Raw genomic sequence first — 14,613 nt, forward strand, 5'->3', positions numbered from 1 at the left:
GGCAGAATATAAAAGGTTTGTACTCCCAATATGCTGTTCCTCTATTTATCTTCCTCCCACCTTAATAGCAGAAGGGGAACAGAGCACATGCATGTTTCAAGGCTCCACAGAGACAAAAAAAACAACTAACAGCCTGTGGGAGCCAGACACATCAAGCAGTGGTGCAACTCCCTACTTAGCTTGGTAGTTCAGTGATCTAAAGCATAAAATGTACATAGGCTATGAATAAAGTGGAAAAACATGTAAGGAATAAATCTTCATAAAGGACAGAGGGGGACACTGAATATAAACAGTGGACTGCATTTAAGTGCACGATTCCCTGGCTGCTATTAACATGGAGAAAACTAGAAGAAACAGAGGGGGTGCAGACATTTATATTCATTTTTATGATTACTGGCACTGTCTATGTACCTGTGTTAAAATCTGTTGGGAGAGGTACACGTTGTTACTCCATAAACATGTCCTACAAAAGTCCCTACTGTACCATTTCCATCCATCAGTTTATTTTCTGTACTCACTTATTCAGAGCCACAGTGTATTGCCTGAGCATGTATTGTGTATTGCCTGAGCTGTTGTAGACATTGTAGACTACATTAGCGTCACTGTGGTCAAGTATAGTGTTCACATTTAACAGGCCTCAGTCTTGGTTATCAGAAAAGGGTCACATGTCTGTGAATGAAACTATTTGCCTCATAGTCACTTTCATCTTTACATCAGCAACATTAAGGCTAAATTAAACCAAAATTAAAAATATTGTTTCGTCAAAATGCTCCAGTCTACTCAGGCAATAACGGTTGGGTGACTTGTTCACCTGCTGTTTGTTGGAAATAGCACCTAGCCCCAGGGCTGTGATGTTAACATTTGGAGTTTTCATACAAGGACATGTGCAATGTTAGTAAAACTGGTGTTAATGTTTAGCTAAAGGTCATGGTTCGTGTTAAGTTACATTTTTTACTGTTAAAGAGCTTGCTTGCATGTTAAAACTTCAATGCATCACTTAACATAAGCTAATGGCAGAAGTAAGAAAAATAAATAAATACATGAATAAAGATTAGAAAAGATTATTTCTCCACTCCATAAATATGACCTACAAAAGTCACAACTGTCCCATTTCCATCAGTCCAATTATTTTCTGTCTTCCTTGACCACTGGTGACAAAATGATATCCTAGGTAAATAAAAGGAATGCCTTTTTGTTAGCTACACATTTATGAAACTCTAAATAATGAGAGATTTTAATCATCGCATGTATCTCTAAGTTATTCAAAGAAATACAGAGATAGGGCAGAGGTAGGGCTGATCTTGGAGTTTAACAATAGTAATTCTTTTTTTATATTCAGATTATGTAATGAAGATTTATCCTTCAACATGAATCATATGTATAATTTTTACATAACATTTGTTTATATTTAGCTTTATGAATATGGAATCCCCCATATAAAGTTAAATGACATTTTATCCTTCAGCATAAATCATATTTGTTGTTTGACATAATATACAATTCTCAAAGTCCTTCCAGAAAGAAACATAGAATGAACGATCAAAAAAAAAGATTAGTCTTGCTTCTCTGTTCAGTCTTCCAAATTTAAATTAATACTTGAGTTGTGTCATTTATCAGACGAGTTTTGACATCCTTCTAACTTCAGTGAAAAACTAAATAAATAATATATTTTTTTATATAAAATTCAATTAGAACACAGTTTACAGAAGAATCGGTCATAACAGTTTGAAAACAGTGTAAAAAGTATAAGATTAACAATGATTGTGGTAAACAAACAGGCCTCATTGACCATCTGTGACAAAATTATATTTTAGTATATATAAATAAAATAAATTACGTTCTTATGAGTTACATATTCAATAAGAAATCACTTAAAAGATTGGCTTGACCTAGAACTTAATGCTTTATGACTGCTGAATTTCCCTAATAACATATAATAATAATAATAATATACATTCTTTGCATTCAAAGTAAGTAAAACATTATTCCATCTTTCAGTGGAATAAAGTAATAATTTATTGTAAAATAATATATGAGTCGTGTTATTGATCGGCTAGTGTTGAAGTCCTTCTCGCTTCAGTGGAAATCAAAATAAACGATAACGGTCACGCGACGTGACCGTGACGCCACATCCGGTCCTCCGCAGCCTTCACATCCGGAAGGTGGGGCTTTTGTTGCAGGAGCGGTTTGTATCTAGAGAGCCAATGCCTCGGTCTGCGCTATTAATGCAGTCAACAAGATAGCATCAACCAAGGGCAGAAATACGAATCCTGCTTTGGTAAGCCTCCGGAACTTTCTCACTAGAGCGAAATTAGTTTCCTATGAAGGTCTTTAGAGAGAGACCCACAGTAACGTTACCACACCTGTTTTAAGGAAGGGCGAGCGACCGGTGCAGTCAAAGAGGTGACCGCTTAACATGAAGACTAAACTAAAAATAAGTGACTACATTAAATGTCTGCTCATATTAGTACATTTTGTTGAGTTATGTGTATACTATAGCTATCTTTTGTTAAACGGTCAGAATATAACGCTAGCATTAATCTTAGGTAAGTTATGGTTAGCTACCTTTGACTGTTGTTTAGCCGTATACATGTGGACATTCGCTCGTGTTTAGTCGTCGCTCGTCGAGTTTTCTTTCTTTTACCTTTTAATGAAAGGTGTTGACGATGTTTGTATTTGTTAGTGTTCATATATTGTGTTGCTGTAGTACAGTTAGCAGTAACGGTAACAAAAGTCTGTTCTTATGAGTTTTTGTTGCTGTGTAAAGTGAGAGTTCAGTTACCTTGTGGATGTAACGCGCGGGCGCGTGTGTGTGAGCTAATGTTTGATTAGCTGTTAAAATGACCAGTTTTAAGGTATACTGAGGTCGAGGGCGACTCTCAGCGCTGTAAAGTTTTTCCTCGGAGGAGATGACACACCCAAGCAAGCTCGCGGTGTCTTCAGCTAATGTTGTTGGAATTCTCTCTGTCAGCAAGATGGACAGTTTCTGTAATACCCGTGGATCCGCACACTTAGTTCCTCCCCAAACAAATGACTTGGTTAATTATGTGTGGCATAGAACAGGGATTATCAAACGTAGCTTCCTCCCTGGCCTATTTGCTAAATGAAATAATGAAGATAAATGTGTTATTTGGAAGGGAGTGGGGCCTCTATCTGTTTCTAAACTCTCCTTTGAAAACTATGATGGTTTCTTTTTTAATCGTCATTATACAGTCACTGTGTCAAATGTGACAATTCAAAACAGAACAGTACAGTCATTTAAAGGTGGAGGCAGTTTTGTCAGTTGCCAGTAAAGGATGTTTACATATATTCAGTCAACATACGGGTGTCGGATAATGTTTGCAGCTCTTATCAGACTTTTTTCTTTGCGGGGGGATGGTTAGTGTTGGAAAAGCTGCACACACTAGTTTCCTGTTATCTTTAATACCAACTTTATTTTGGTATCAAAATAAAGTTTGATACACAATTCGTCATCCTCGTTCATGTGTTGTGATGGTGACTAATTTAAACCATCTAAAACACTAGCTTTTCTGCTTTCAGCCCCACTGTAAACTGCTCATGAACATGATGCTGATTCCAGCACAAACGCAATAGTTTCAGAGAAACCAGTTCAGGAATTGTTGTGGGCCTCTTGTATGGCTTGCTCAGATGTTGTTGTTTCACAGATTTCAAGAAAACAGCCTGAAATGGAACCAAAATAGTTTTCTGCATGGTTAAGCAAATGTTATTAAAGATGCGGAATGGGACTCATTTAGCCCTAAGTAATAAAAAGCAGGTAGCTCAATGTTTGTGCCCTCCTGTTGCCTACTGAACCGCAAACTGACAGTTGAGCTAACTGGTTTTGATGAGGGTCGTTTAGCTTTTATTTTCACATTATTCATGCAAGTTAATTGCATTAGTTCGAAAGGCTCTTATGAGTTTCCTCCCTGTATGCATAGAATTTGTACCATTCTTACTTTTAGTCTTTAAATCCAAAATGTGGCCACATGGTTAAATGTTTATCTCGGTGCACAAACCATGTCATCATCTTCACTGAAATGATTTACTTAAAGCTAAGGCCGGTGGTCCCTTCCTGTTATTGCAATTTAAAGTATGACCAACAATCTCCGCTTCACTTGGCCTTGAGTTACAAAACCACATGCACATCTGCTAATTATATTAGCAATAGAAGTACATGGAGAGACCCTTTTTTGACTTGGAAAGTCCGTGCTTATATGCAGGATATAGTGATCTAGGTAACTGCATTCCTAGCCATTATCAACTCTGTCCTTTAGTCAGCAGAAAAGGGGTTCATATATTCACTTTGACTAACTGCTAAGTAGTTGTTGAGATTTAAAAAATATTGTTGCCATCTGACGTATTATGAGTCTAATACCACATTTAAATAAGCATTTAGAGTAGTGATTATTCCCCTTTGAAAGTTGTTGTTGGTTTGACATACAGGCTTGCGTACAGTAGATATGATAGCTGTGTTCTGTCAAAAAAGAGGAACAAGCTATGCAAATCATTTTTTGCAGAACTATGATCACTTCATATGTGTTAACCTATCGCTGTGATCCAGTGCTCAGAGCGCTGTTCGTCTTTAGGCTGTCTCAGGAACTACATTATAGACCGTTTGCCTCCTTAAAAATCACTTTTTTTTAAAACCACAAAAAACAATAATAGCAACCACAATGTTTTGTACACTCATAGTGATGAGTGCACAAAAGCTGTGGTTGCTCAAATCAGTTTGGGATAATCTTTCCTCCTAGTGTTTCTGATGGCAGTAGAATTATTTTAATGGGGAAGTAGAAACGTGAAGCACATTTAGGAAAGATGATGGCATATCCATGTTGTGTGCAACACATTTCTGTGATAAATCACTGCGGCATTCAAAAGTGAACACCATAACTTGATCCACAAGTCCAGCTGTGTGATAATCCCTTTATAGCGAGCTACAGTAGCAGTATTAGCTACAGCTAAGTGCTTGTCCTGTAAAGTAGACATAAGCCAACAGCTCTTCCAAACTGATTGTTTCAGTTTTTCTTTTCTTTATGTTGTGTCTCTCACTTTCTTTTTCACGTGCACCATTTTCTCTTCCTCATTTTAAACTTGCACAGTTAACATACATTATACATTATCCATTTTTGGTGTTACAGTGTTGTACATCTGAACAGTATTTTGAGGTAGAGAGTTTGATTCATGAATTTCTTTCACCTGAATTGAATTAATGGACATACTGTAAGTATGTGCTTGATGATGGAGTTTTAGTTTTATTCAGTTTGTCTGACATTTGGCAATGGCATTTGCTTGCTAACATGACTTCATCATGACTTCATCATGTTAGTATCCATATCCAAACAATGTGTGGTAAGGTGTTTGGGTCTTTAGAGGATATGTGCCTCTTTTCTCTACCACTAAAGTGTACATTGCCATGCACATCTGCTCTTTGACTGTTCTTTGTGATCCTCCAGACAGGGCCATCGGTTCACCAACATTTTATGGCCCATATATGTATTGCAGTAAAAACTGGTGGCAAAAACCTAAAGACTGGATATCAGAGGGCAGAGTACCCTCTCGCCATTTCATCCAACCTGTATCTTTGTTTAAGCTTGAGGATACAGTATGCTCTGCAGTATGGTTCTAGCAGGGGGCTGGTCTCCATAGTCGATTGAGGTTGCTAGACCAAGAGCATGATGGCACCACAGGGCCCTGTCTTGGTGTAGGTGATATGCAAGTGAGCCTGTTATAGCAAGTTGCTGATAACTAGTGGCTAGATGGTACTTACTCAACAGGAACAAATAGTTTTACAATTGTATGCTGGGATTTAAACTATTCTCCATCTTGAAATAATCCAGTGGAATGTGAGTTAGAAAATGTGAAAGACAAGTGTTTGGATAAGTTCATCAGGGTCAGCTGTTGGGAGGTTAGACAGGAGATCTGTTGTGTGTTACGGACCATGTTTTCCATCAGTCGTTGTTGTGACAGTCAGTAAGGACTGCGCTACATTTCCACCACATTTTGATGAATTTCCATGTAGATAAGAAAGAACAACAATAAAAAAAAAAAGAGGTATATTTGAAAGGTGATCTATTTAGTACTGCTGAAGTAGGAAGGATTGTAACATGGAGAGGATTTAGGTCTCTGCTGCCCAGTTTTGTCAAAGGCCCCTCTGTACACCTCTTGGCTGAGGGGTGTTAGTATGCATTAAGGGGTGCTTTTGAAAATGTCTTCTTTGCTGCTGTATGCTTTCTTTTTCAGTAGAGTAAATCATTTCCTGATCTCTGCTGGCAGTGACCGTTACAACAGCTATATATCACAGTGTCCCTACAGGGATTTGCTGTTCTCTTATGCAGAGTTGGTTGCACTGTGATAAACAAACCTTAGGATCTTGAATTCCTTTCTCTGTGCCAAAGAAGGTCCATTCTTACACTTACCACACAACAGACGTGACTCAACTAGGTTCTGTTGTTTTGGCAACAGCAAGATGTAATTATGACTAGTTCGATAGCTGTCCAGACTCCCGGGGCTAAGCTCTTCCTTCACATTTACTAAGAGTAAGAGAACAGTCTGGGAATGGTAGACGTTGCATGGGACACAATAAGAGTTTAGATTTGTAGTTGTTGTTTTAGTGAGTGAGCACTTTGGTGGCAGCAAAATTATTATGGGAGGATCTGTTTAAATACAACAAGAATTAGTGGAGTGAAAATGGAGAGGCAGTTACATAGTAAGATGAATATCAAAATATTTTTAGAGACCTTTCAACATATTTCTTCTCAGAATCAGTCAATGCAGGAGTGTTTCTATTCCACTGCAGAGTCACTAGGCCACCGTAGAGTGTTTTGATTGACTCTGGTGACCGGTACTGATGATGAGAGAAGCAGCTAATCTCCTTCACAGATACTTGGAAATCCCCTGCTTTCCTTGTCGGATGGGAAAAGGAAATATCCTCAGCCCTGCGATATAGAGAGAGAGAGAGAGAAGCATCCTCATGCTCCCTCCCAGTACTCTATGACTAAGACGTTTTGAATTTGCACACATATGAAGTCACTTTCCCTCAGTGCATGACACAGAGCTTGACCATAACTTCGCTAACTTTTGCTGTGTTTGTACTAGTTCAAGTCTTAGCCTCTGCATACATGAGAGAGGGTTTAGTCATATACAAAGTGAGCTGCACTTATCTGAACATCTGCCAAAGTATGAACACATTAAGTGTTTAAGGTCAGTTTATATCAGTCCAGATTTTAGTTACAGTAAAGAGTCAGAATTGAGGTAAGATGATTTTGGTTGGTGCCTATTGTTTGAAGTATGGCTTACAGAAAATTCTCTATTTGCAAGGCTGGCCAGTGTCAGCATGGCTAGTTTCACACAGTCTGTTAGTATCTTTATGTCCTGACAACCTTGTCACATTGTTGTTAGAGTGTGAAGGAATATTGGGGCATTCTCCAAAGGGAATCCTAATGAATTCCTGTTGCCCACACTACCCTGGTGTCATCTATATTTCAGCAGTCTAGCAACTGGAGTGGTCTTGTGGACTGTATCCCTCCTTCTCCATAAGCCCATGACCTCTAAAAAGAACCACTACCAGGAGTCCAGTTCCATATCTGGGGCTTCCCTAAATATTAATTTGTCCTCTCTCCCCTTTTGCCAGTTGCCTTCATAATTTGTTTTGCAGTGCAGCTGTTGGAAATATGACCGAACCCCTCCCATTCAGTTTGAACTTCCTACGGAAAGTTTGCGCTTAGCACTTGTGCAAATCATTTTTTATTGTGCCTTCAGTTTATTAGCTGTTATTGCTTTATTTAGAGCACTGGAGTCTGTGTCTGTGCATGTGCATGGGGAAGTGGGTTACAAGTGAATAATTTAAACAGTGACCCCGATTCATAAATGCTGAGTTTCACAAATGTTTGTGTGGGTATCCTTCCTATGAGCCCTTTCTAGCCTGGTTACTGATAACAAAGACAGGAAGAGCACAGGTCACACTTCACTTCCTAGTCAGGGAGAGTGGAACCATGATGCCACATCCTCAGCATTAACAGCCTTCATAGTATGACTGGCACGGTGAAGTGGAGCTTAATGTGATGCAAATCTTGTGTTCTGCTTTTGGACACTGCAAAGAAATGTTGCAGCAAATTCTCACATTCACAGTTGCACATTTAATGTGGAAACTGTTGCTATAGATTTTCTCACCAGGAATTGGAATTTGTTTGTGTGTTTCTGTGAGGCTGTGACATTTTTTCCACATTTGTCAAGAGCTGCTTAATGTGAAAAGTGTGAGTCCTTTTTCAGCAACGGTTTCTCTCCTCAGCCTTGTCTGTTGAACTCTCCATGCACTGTTGTGAATCTGTATGAGCTGAAATTAAATGTTTACTCTTAGGGAAGGACCACACAATGAATAATGCAATGAATCAGTTCAGCGCTCCAGTTAGTGTGACCAAGAGCAGGGAAGAATTTTTCATACTACAGAAACCGAGAGAACATGTTAGAGAAACAAAGTTAAGAGGAAAGAAGGAGTTGGCTCCCATTATTTTACAAGAGTATTCAGTCATTTGACAGAGTTGCGACCCTGGTCTGTCTGTTCACTGATATTATGTCAGATGCTCAACTCTTCAACACTTCCACTGTACATAGTTGGTAGTGAGGTGAGTAGATGGCTCTTTGTTCAGCTACAGTAGTTGGTGCCACACCTTAAACATTGTATAGTCATAGATGAGGATTAACGAATGCCACTGAATGCTATAAATGTTAATCAGTAATCAGGCGGTGAAATTGGCCCTGTTGGCTATTGGCTAGGAAGCAATGGGCATTAACTTCTGCTGAGTCAGAACACAGGATATTGGCTATTAGGTTTGTCTTTCAGACACTGTCACAGTGGGTTAAGATGCATTCTCTGATACGGGCTACATCTAATCGAAACAAAAGGTGAAATGACACAGCCAGTCTCTGAATAATTAGTTGAACATTTAATTGATTGCACAGTGCTGCTAACTTGCAGCTTAAAGGGTGGCCATTGAATCCTTTATTCTCATCATGTGCTCATAATCACGTTTGTGCTAGTGCAAACAAAAGAAAACGAGGCTAGCTAAATATCCCATGTTTAATTTAAGTGACAACAGAGACAATTTAGGCATTTTTCATATCATTCATAAATTAAACTAGTTTGATATATGTCACCCACCCCGTATTAGAATATGTTTAGGTACTGTTAATTAACTGTAACTATTAATTACCAGCTGATGAGCTGAGAAACATTTTATTTGTTACAATTCCATACTTCTTGAATAGATGGTCAAATATTTAATAAACAACATAGCACTGTTGCAATATGTACCGCCAGTGGATAAAGTCTGTTTGAATAATGCTTCACGTCTGTCCAGTTGACGACATGGCAGGCTGGCAGGTTGTTATAGTATGGTCGCTCTGAACTCTGTTGGAAGTTGTATCTGACAGAGACAGAAGATCCTGAAGTCAGGCAAAAGCAATCGACTGAGCTTTCACCTTCTGAGGGCAGAGCCATTAAAGAGCAGATAGATGGCCAGTCAAACCTCCGTTCTTTTTAACGAGTTTAGCACACGATGGTCTACTTTAATGCATTCGTAAATGCTGCCTCGCAATGGATAATGATGGCTTCATTACTTCTGATCAGTTGCAATGACCTTTTGATGGCGAACTTTATAAAGTTCTAGGATTCATGAGTAGGCAATTTGGCACTTTAATGGAAACGGTGAAGGTTAAGATTCAAGATTTGTTGGAGCAAAGCCTAGAGCCTTGGCACAGCCAGTTACTGTCACCGTGGAAGCTGTTAAGTAACAACTGCCATCTCTCCACGCACTTGTCCACACATTCGTGTTGACGACGTGTGCCGGTTGTTTACTCTAAAAGCACTGATGTATTTCTACTCTTGTCATTCACAGGTTGTGTCCGTGTGTGTGTGCACATGTGTTTAGGTGTGTAAAAGAAACACAAAGAACAATCCAGTGATGGCTACCAGTAAAAGTAAAAACCAGAGCTCTCTGGTACTGCACAAGGTGATAATGGTTGGCAGTGGAGGTGTGGGAAAGTCAGCCCTGACCCTGCAGTTCATGTATGATGAGGTAAGTCAACACAGCCCTATAAATAACTTAAAACTTCTGTTGAAAGTATCCATGGTAGAAGTAGAGGCAGTAAACAGGAATCACCTGCACACATTTTTCCAGTTACCTTTATTTTACAACATCTCCAATTTTCTAATCTATGTATCGCCTTTTTTATCGGAAATGTTGACTGTTACCAGCTTTACCATTTTGGATAAGAATGCTAAATGTGACTAATACAGCAGCTCCTCCATCATAGAGGTCCTACTAAACTACTAAAAGGTTAACAAAGTGAGTCTTTGAAAAATACCTTGACTGCAGGTGTTTCTTTGGAAAACAACTTTTAAGTGAGGAGGTTCAGCTCCCAGGCATATCAGCAGAATTTCTCAGTCATGTGCGTCATGTGCTGTTTAGTCAGTGTTGCTGCGCACACCAGCTGAATGACTGCTCAGGCTTCATTGATACATTATGCATACGAATGCAGCTTGTAGCGTCGTCTCAAAATATCTAAAGAAATGATTTGTTTCACCCTCAGTTTGTGGAGGACTATGAACCCACCAAGGCGGACAGCTACAGGAAGAAGGTGGTTCTGGATGGGGAGGAGGTCCAGATCGACATCCTGGACACAGCCGGCCAGGAGGACTACGCTGCTATCAGGGACAACTATTTTCGCAGCGGGGAGGGCTTCCTGCTGGTCTTCTCCATCACAGAGCATGAGTCCTTCACTGCCACTGTTGAGTTCAGGTACTGATGCACGCATCTCAATTTGGCAGCAATTGGTGCTTAACCCCTTCATCTTAGAGGATGTATAGCTTCAGATTAGTCAGCTGTTATTGGCTCTTAATTACTGTTATAATAGATATCACTCTCATTAATTACATTTTCGTTTTAGCATGTGTGCATAGTGGGCAATAAAAAATAGTTTTTTTGACTCCATTCCCAGTCCAGGAAATGACACATAAGTGACAGTTAGTATCCAGTCCTAAATTAGTAGTGCAAATCCATATACAGCAAGTAGATTGCTCTGCATTTAGAGAATAGAACTTGAACCACAGCTTTGCGTTAATGTTATTCTGTAGTGTGTTATGGAACATTTGCAGAGAGAAGAGTGTCAGCGTGGATCTGTTGTAGTAGATAAGTTTGGATAGGATTTAAACATCCTCAGCATGATCAAAGTGCTGTGACTTGCATGCAAATTTTTGTCAAGAGCACTGGAGAATCATTTACACCTGCCAAATGTTGCAGTACAACACATCAGCTTCTCTCACTAACACTCGCTGTGAGTCTGCAAATTATAACTTGACACCTTCCGTGCTGCAAATTAAGAAATGGTTTTAGCAATTTAAATGAAAACAATGGGGAGTTTTTGACTGATCGTGCTAATCAGCCCTCACAAATGTCAGCCTGTTGTCTGTTAGGATCTGTGCAAAGAATTTTCCTTCTTAAATTGATCGGGCTAAGATTGTATTTCAACCATGATCACAATTCAGCCTGTGAAAATGCCTGAAATACACAATGTGTGCTGTGCTGACAGGGAGCAGATCTTGCGGGTGAAGGCGGAAGAGGACAAGATACCTCTGCTGCTGGTAGGGAACAAGTCAGACCTGGAGGAGCGTCGGCAGGTGTCTGTGGACGAGGCCCGTGGGAAGGCAGAGGAGTGGGGCGTCCAGTATGTGGAGACATCAGCCAAAACCAGAGCCAACGTCGACAAGGTGCGACACCTCACACATCAAACTTAGTATACAGAACTATTCACTCTAAAATTAACTTAATCATCTTTAAAATGGCTTGTTTGGCTAGCACACTGGTTTTTAAGGTGCTCCAGGCATCTCTGCTAACTTGCCATAATTGTTATGTGGATTTGTCACTTCATGTGATCCCACATTGATACGATGATGATGTGTGCTGGAATCCTTGTTCTTCTTCTGACTGAAGGCACTTCTTTATAACAGGCTTTATGTATGTTTGAAGTTGTGCTGCAGAATGAATTTGTGACCAATCAGAAAGATGGGAATATAAACATGAACATTTACCAAATTTTACTATTGACCAACATTTATTTATTTATTTATTTATTTAAATCCAGGCTTTTTCACCTCATCATTACTAAACTTGCTCTCGTATGTCATTACATTTCTTGACTGATTTCTGTCCAGGTATTCTTTGACCTGATGCGCGAAGTTCGAGGCAAGAAAATGGCAGAAAACAAAGACAAAAACGGAAAAGGAAAGAACAAGAAGAACAAGAAGAGCTTCAGAGAGAGATGCTGTTTACTTTGAACTCTTCATGGACATTACCAAGCCACCATACGACTGTAATGCTGGGGAACAAAGCAACGTCTTTGTCCTTGCCTCTGGCATTTAATGACGTGAAATTTGATTAGATTTTTTTTAATAGCTTGTTATAGTTTAGTGTCTAGAACAATCTCAAACAATTTCTTGCCAATTTCAGTTAACAAACTCTTGACTTACTGTCTCAATGGAAGATAACCACTGTTGTGACTGTGACGTGGACTGCAGTACTCGATGGCTCACAGTAAGCCAATGACCAAACTGCCACTGACACTAACTGCTGCTCAAGACATGCTCCACTGTTTAACTCAGCGATTTTACTGCCTTTGACCTAGGTTCAGTGTGTTTTGTCAAGTAAACAGTGCCATACATTTCTTTACTTGTTCTAAATCTTAACATGCATTCTTTTTGTCAGGGTATAGATCCCCTGAGTCTGTGTTCATCAATTCAAAGAAACGCTAATGCTGCTGTCTGTCAAATTAATAATCGTTAACAGTGACACTTGTAGCCCTCATCCATTGGTCTCTCCAGACTCCTGTCTTTACAAGATCTGTGTGTGTTTGGAATAGTTTTCATCTTTGAGACAGGGTTTACTGTTTTTTCTTCTTCTTCTTCTTTCTTCATCCAAGGATTTGGGATTTTCAGACCACAGACAATTTAATCAGAAGAGTTGTTGCCAAACAGGGTTATTTTATTTGGTTGGCAAATTTATCAGCCCTGACAAGATTTCCACAAATCAATCATAAGATGCTTTGCAGTTTTTCAAGAGGAAAGCTGCATGATATTTTTGTCAAGGGTGTCATCACTTATTCACAGAGCTTCATGTAGATATTTTAACGTTTGTTAGGTATTTTGAAGCTGTGAAAAACAGTTGTAATGTGGTTGCTGGTATTTTGTTGTTGGTAAATGAGGAGTTACTGAGAGGAGAGAGCCGACCTCTTTATGGTGCTCCATCATATCTGTGTAATTCAGCCCTTTCTGACCTTCTCACAGCGCAGATACTTTCTTGTCTTACTCGACGGTTCTCGGTCTTTGCTGGCCCTGTGCTGTGAGATGGGTGTTGACAATCCGAGAGGCAACCCTGCTTCCGCATCATAAACCGTAATGTTTTATCAATCTTAATAATTCTGATGTTTCTGTTAGTCCTTTGTGAATTACATGCACTACATTGCCACTACCTAAGAAGCAGACTTCATACTGAGTGGAGTCATTCTAGAGATTTTTAAGCAGTCTGTGCCAACAAAATCACAACAAATCAAACTATGTTTGTGGATGTTCAGTATGTATGTTGATTAATGGAGTGTATGTACGTACATTTGTTAGATAAATCTACAACCTTAAGTTAATTTGATGAAGACGCCAACTTTTAACTCTTGTTCTATCAAGTACTACAGTAAACAAGATGTTTACCACTGCCTACGTCGTTCTGTGGAATATGCCCCCCTTCATTTCTTTAACTGCCTACTACTGTGACTATGCTTCTGTTTCTGCAGCAACACTGCTGCTGAATAAATGCTTTTTTTTCTCCTTTGTAATTAGTGGCAATTATTTTGTCTGTGAAACAAAATATTGTTTACATTAATTTGTTTATATTACAACTCAGCAGCAACTGATTTGCTGTATATTGGTACGTCATTAAAGTTAGTGGTTCACATTGCCCTCTGCTGGTAGGTAAAGGTATTGAACTGCTCTTTTACTGTATGGACCCTATACAGTCACATTGGCATTAACCACTAAACAGAAATGTTACGGCTGTCATTTCTTAGTCCCTCTGAGGCATCCTGTGCCCCACTTTGATCAAGTAACCCAGCAGTTACTCACTTTGCATTGATTGTTCCTCTGCCATCTAGAAGAGTGCCAACGGCCTGTTTTTCTTAAAGCTTGACAGTGATATACTGCCACCATTTATATTAACCTTACAGCCTTATCTTACATGGCAGGAATTGTATAACACCGCCCTCGAGATAAACCAGGCGTGGGCTCTCGTCGCTGAACCCCCGGGGGTGGCCAGGTCAGTGAAACTCATTTCACAGTGTGAAAACAGGGTTGACTACATCACCAGGCAAAGACTGACCATATATCACTTTGAAAATAGTTTTCGTATGAAGGATAAGAGGAAGTGCCTTCCCTTGGTGTTGTGTAAAATGAAGGGAAGATGTCTGTCTTTTAATGACCTCTAGATGTGAGCGAGCTGCTTGTGTTTTAGTCTTAATATGCTGAATCCATTTGGTTCTAAGAACTAAATACTGTAAAATGACTAAAATTCCCAA

The 14,613-nt window shown here is 39.4% G+C and overlaps 1 protein-coding gene across 2 annotated transcripts; it reads left to right on the forward strand.

The window, feature by feature from the left end:
- Nucleotides 1–2,141: 2,141 nt before the first annotated feature.
- Nucleotides 2,142–14,237, forward strand: LOC311488279 (ras-related protein Ral-B). 2 transcript variants are annotated; one of them, XM_084544893.1, is made up of 5 exons: nucleotides 2,142–2,278; nucleotides 9,894–10,073; nucleotides 10,588–10,796; nucleotides 11,587–11,764; nucleotides 12,209–14,236. In XM_084544893.1, exons 2-5 carry the CDS (start codon nucleotides 9,960–9,962, stop codon nucleotides 12,329–12,331), a joined length of 624 nt encoding a protein of 207 aa, XP_084401019.1. In that variant the 5' UTR covers nucleotides 2,142–2,278; nucleotides 9,894–9,959; the 3' UTR covers nucleotides 12,332–14,236. The 2 variants fall into 2 exon arrangements, with proteins under 2 accessions (XP_084401019.1, XP_084401020.1); XM_084544894.1 differs by lacking the exon at nucleotides 2,142–2,278 and adding an exon at nucleotides 2,331–2,403 and having other exon boundaries at nucleotides 12,209–14,237.
- The last annotated feature ends 376 nt before the right edge of the window (nucleotides 14,238–14,613 follow it).

The sequence above is a fragment of the Chelon labrosus genome, assembly GCF_963514085.1.
Source record: "Chelon labrosus genome assembly, chromosome: 5".
Classification (NCBI taxonomy): Eukaryota; Metazoa; Chordata; class Actinopteri; order Mugiliformes; family Mugilidae; genus Chelon; species Chelon labrosus.

Coding starts and splice junctions, on each gene's coding strand:
- LOC311488279 (XM_084544893.1), top strand. CDS start 9,960: ATGGCTACCAGTAAAAGTAAAAACCAGAGCTCTCTGGTACTGCACAAG. Junction 10,074..10,587: donor TGCAGTTCATGTATGATGAG/GTAAGTCAACAC, acceptor TTTCACCCTCAG/TTTGTGGAGGACTATGAACC. Junction 11,765..12,208: donor CCAGAGCCAACGTCGACAAG/GTGCGACACCTC, acceptor ATTTCTGTCCAG/GTATTCTTTGACCTGATGCG.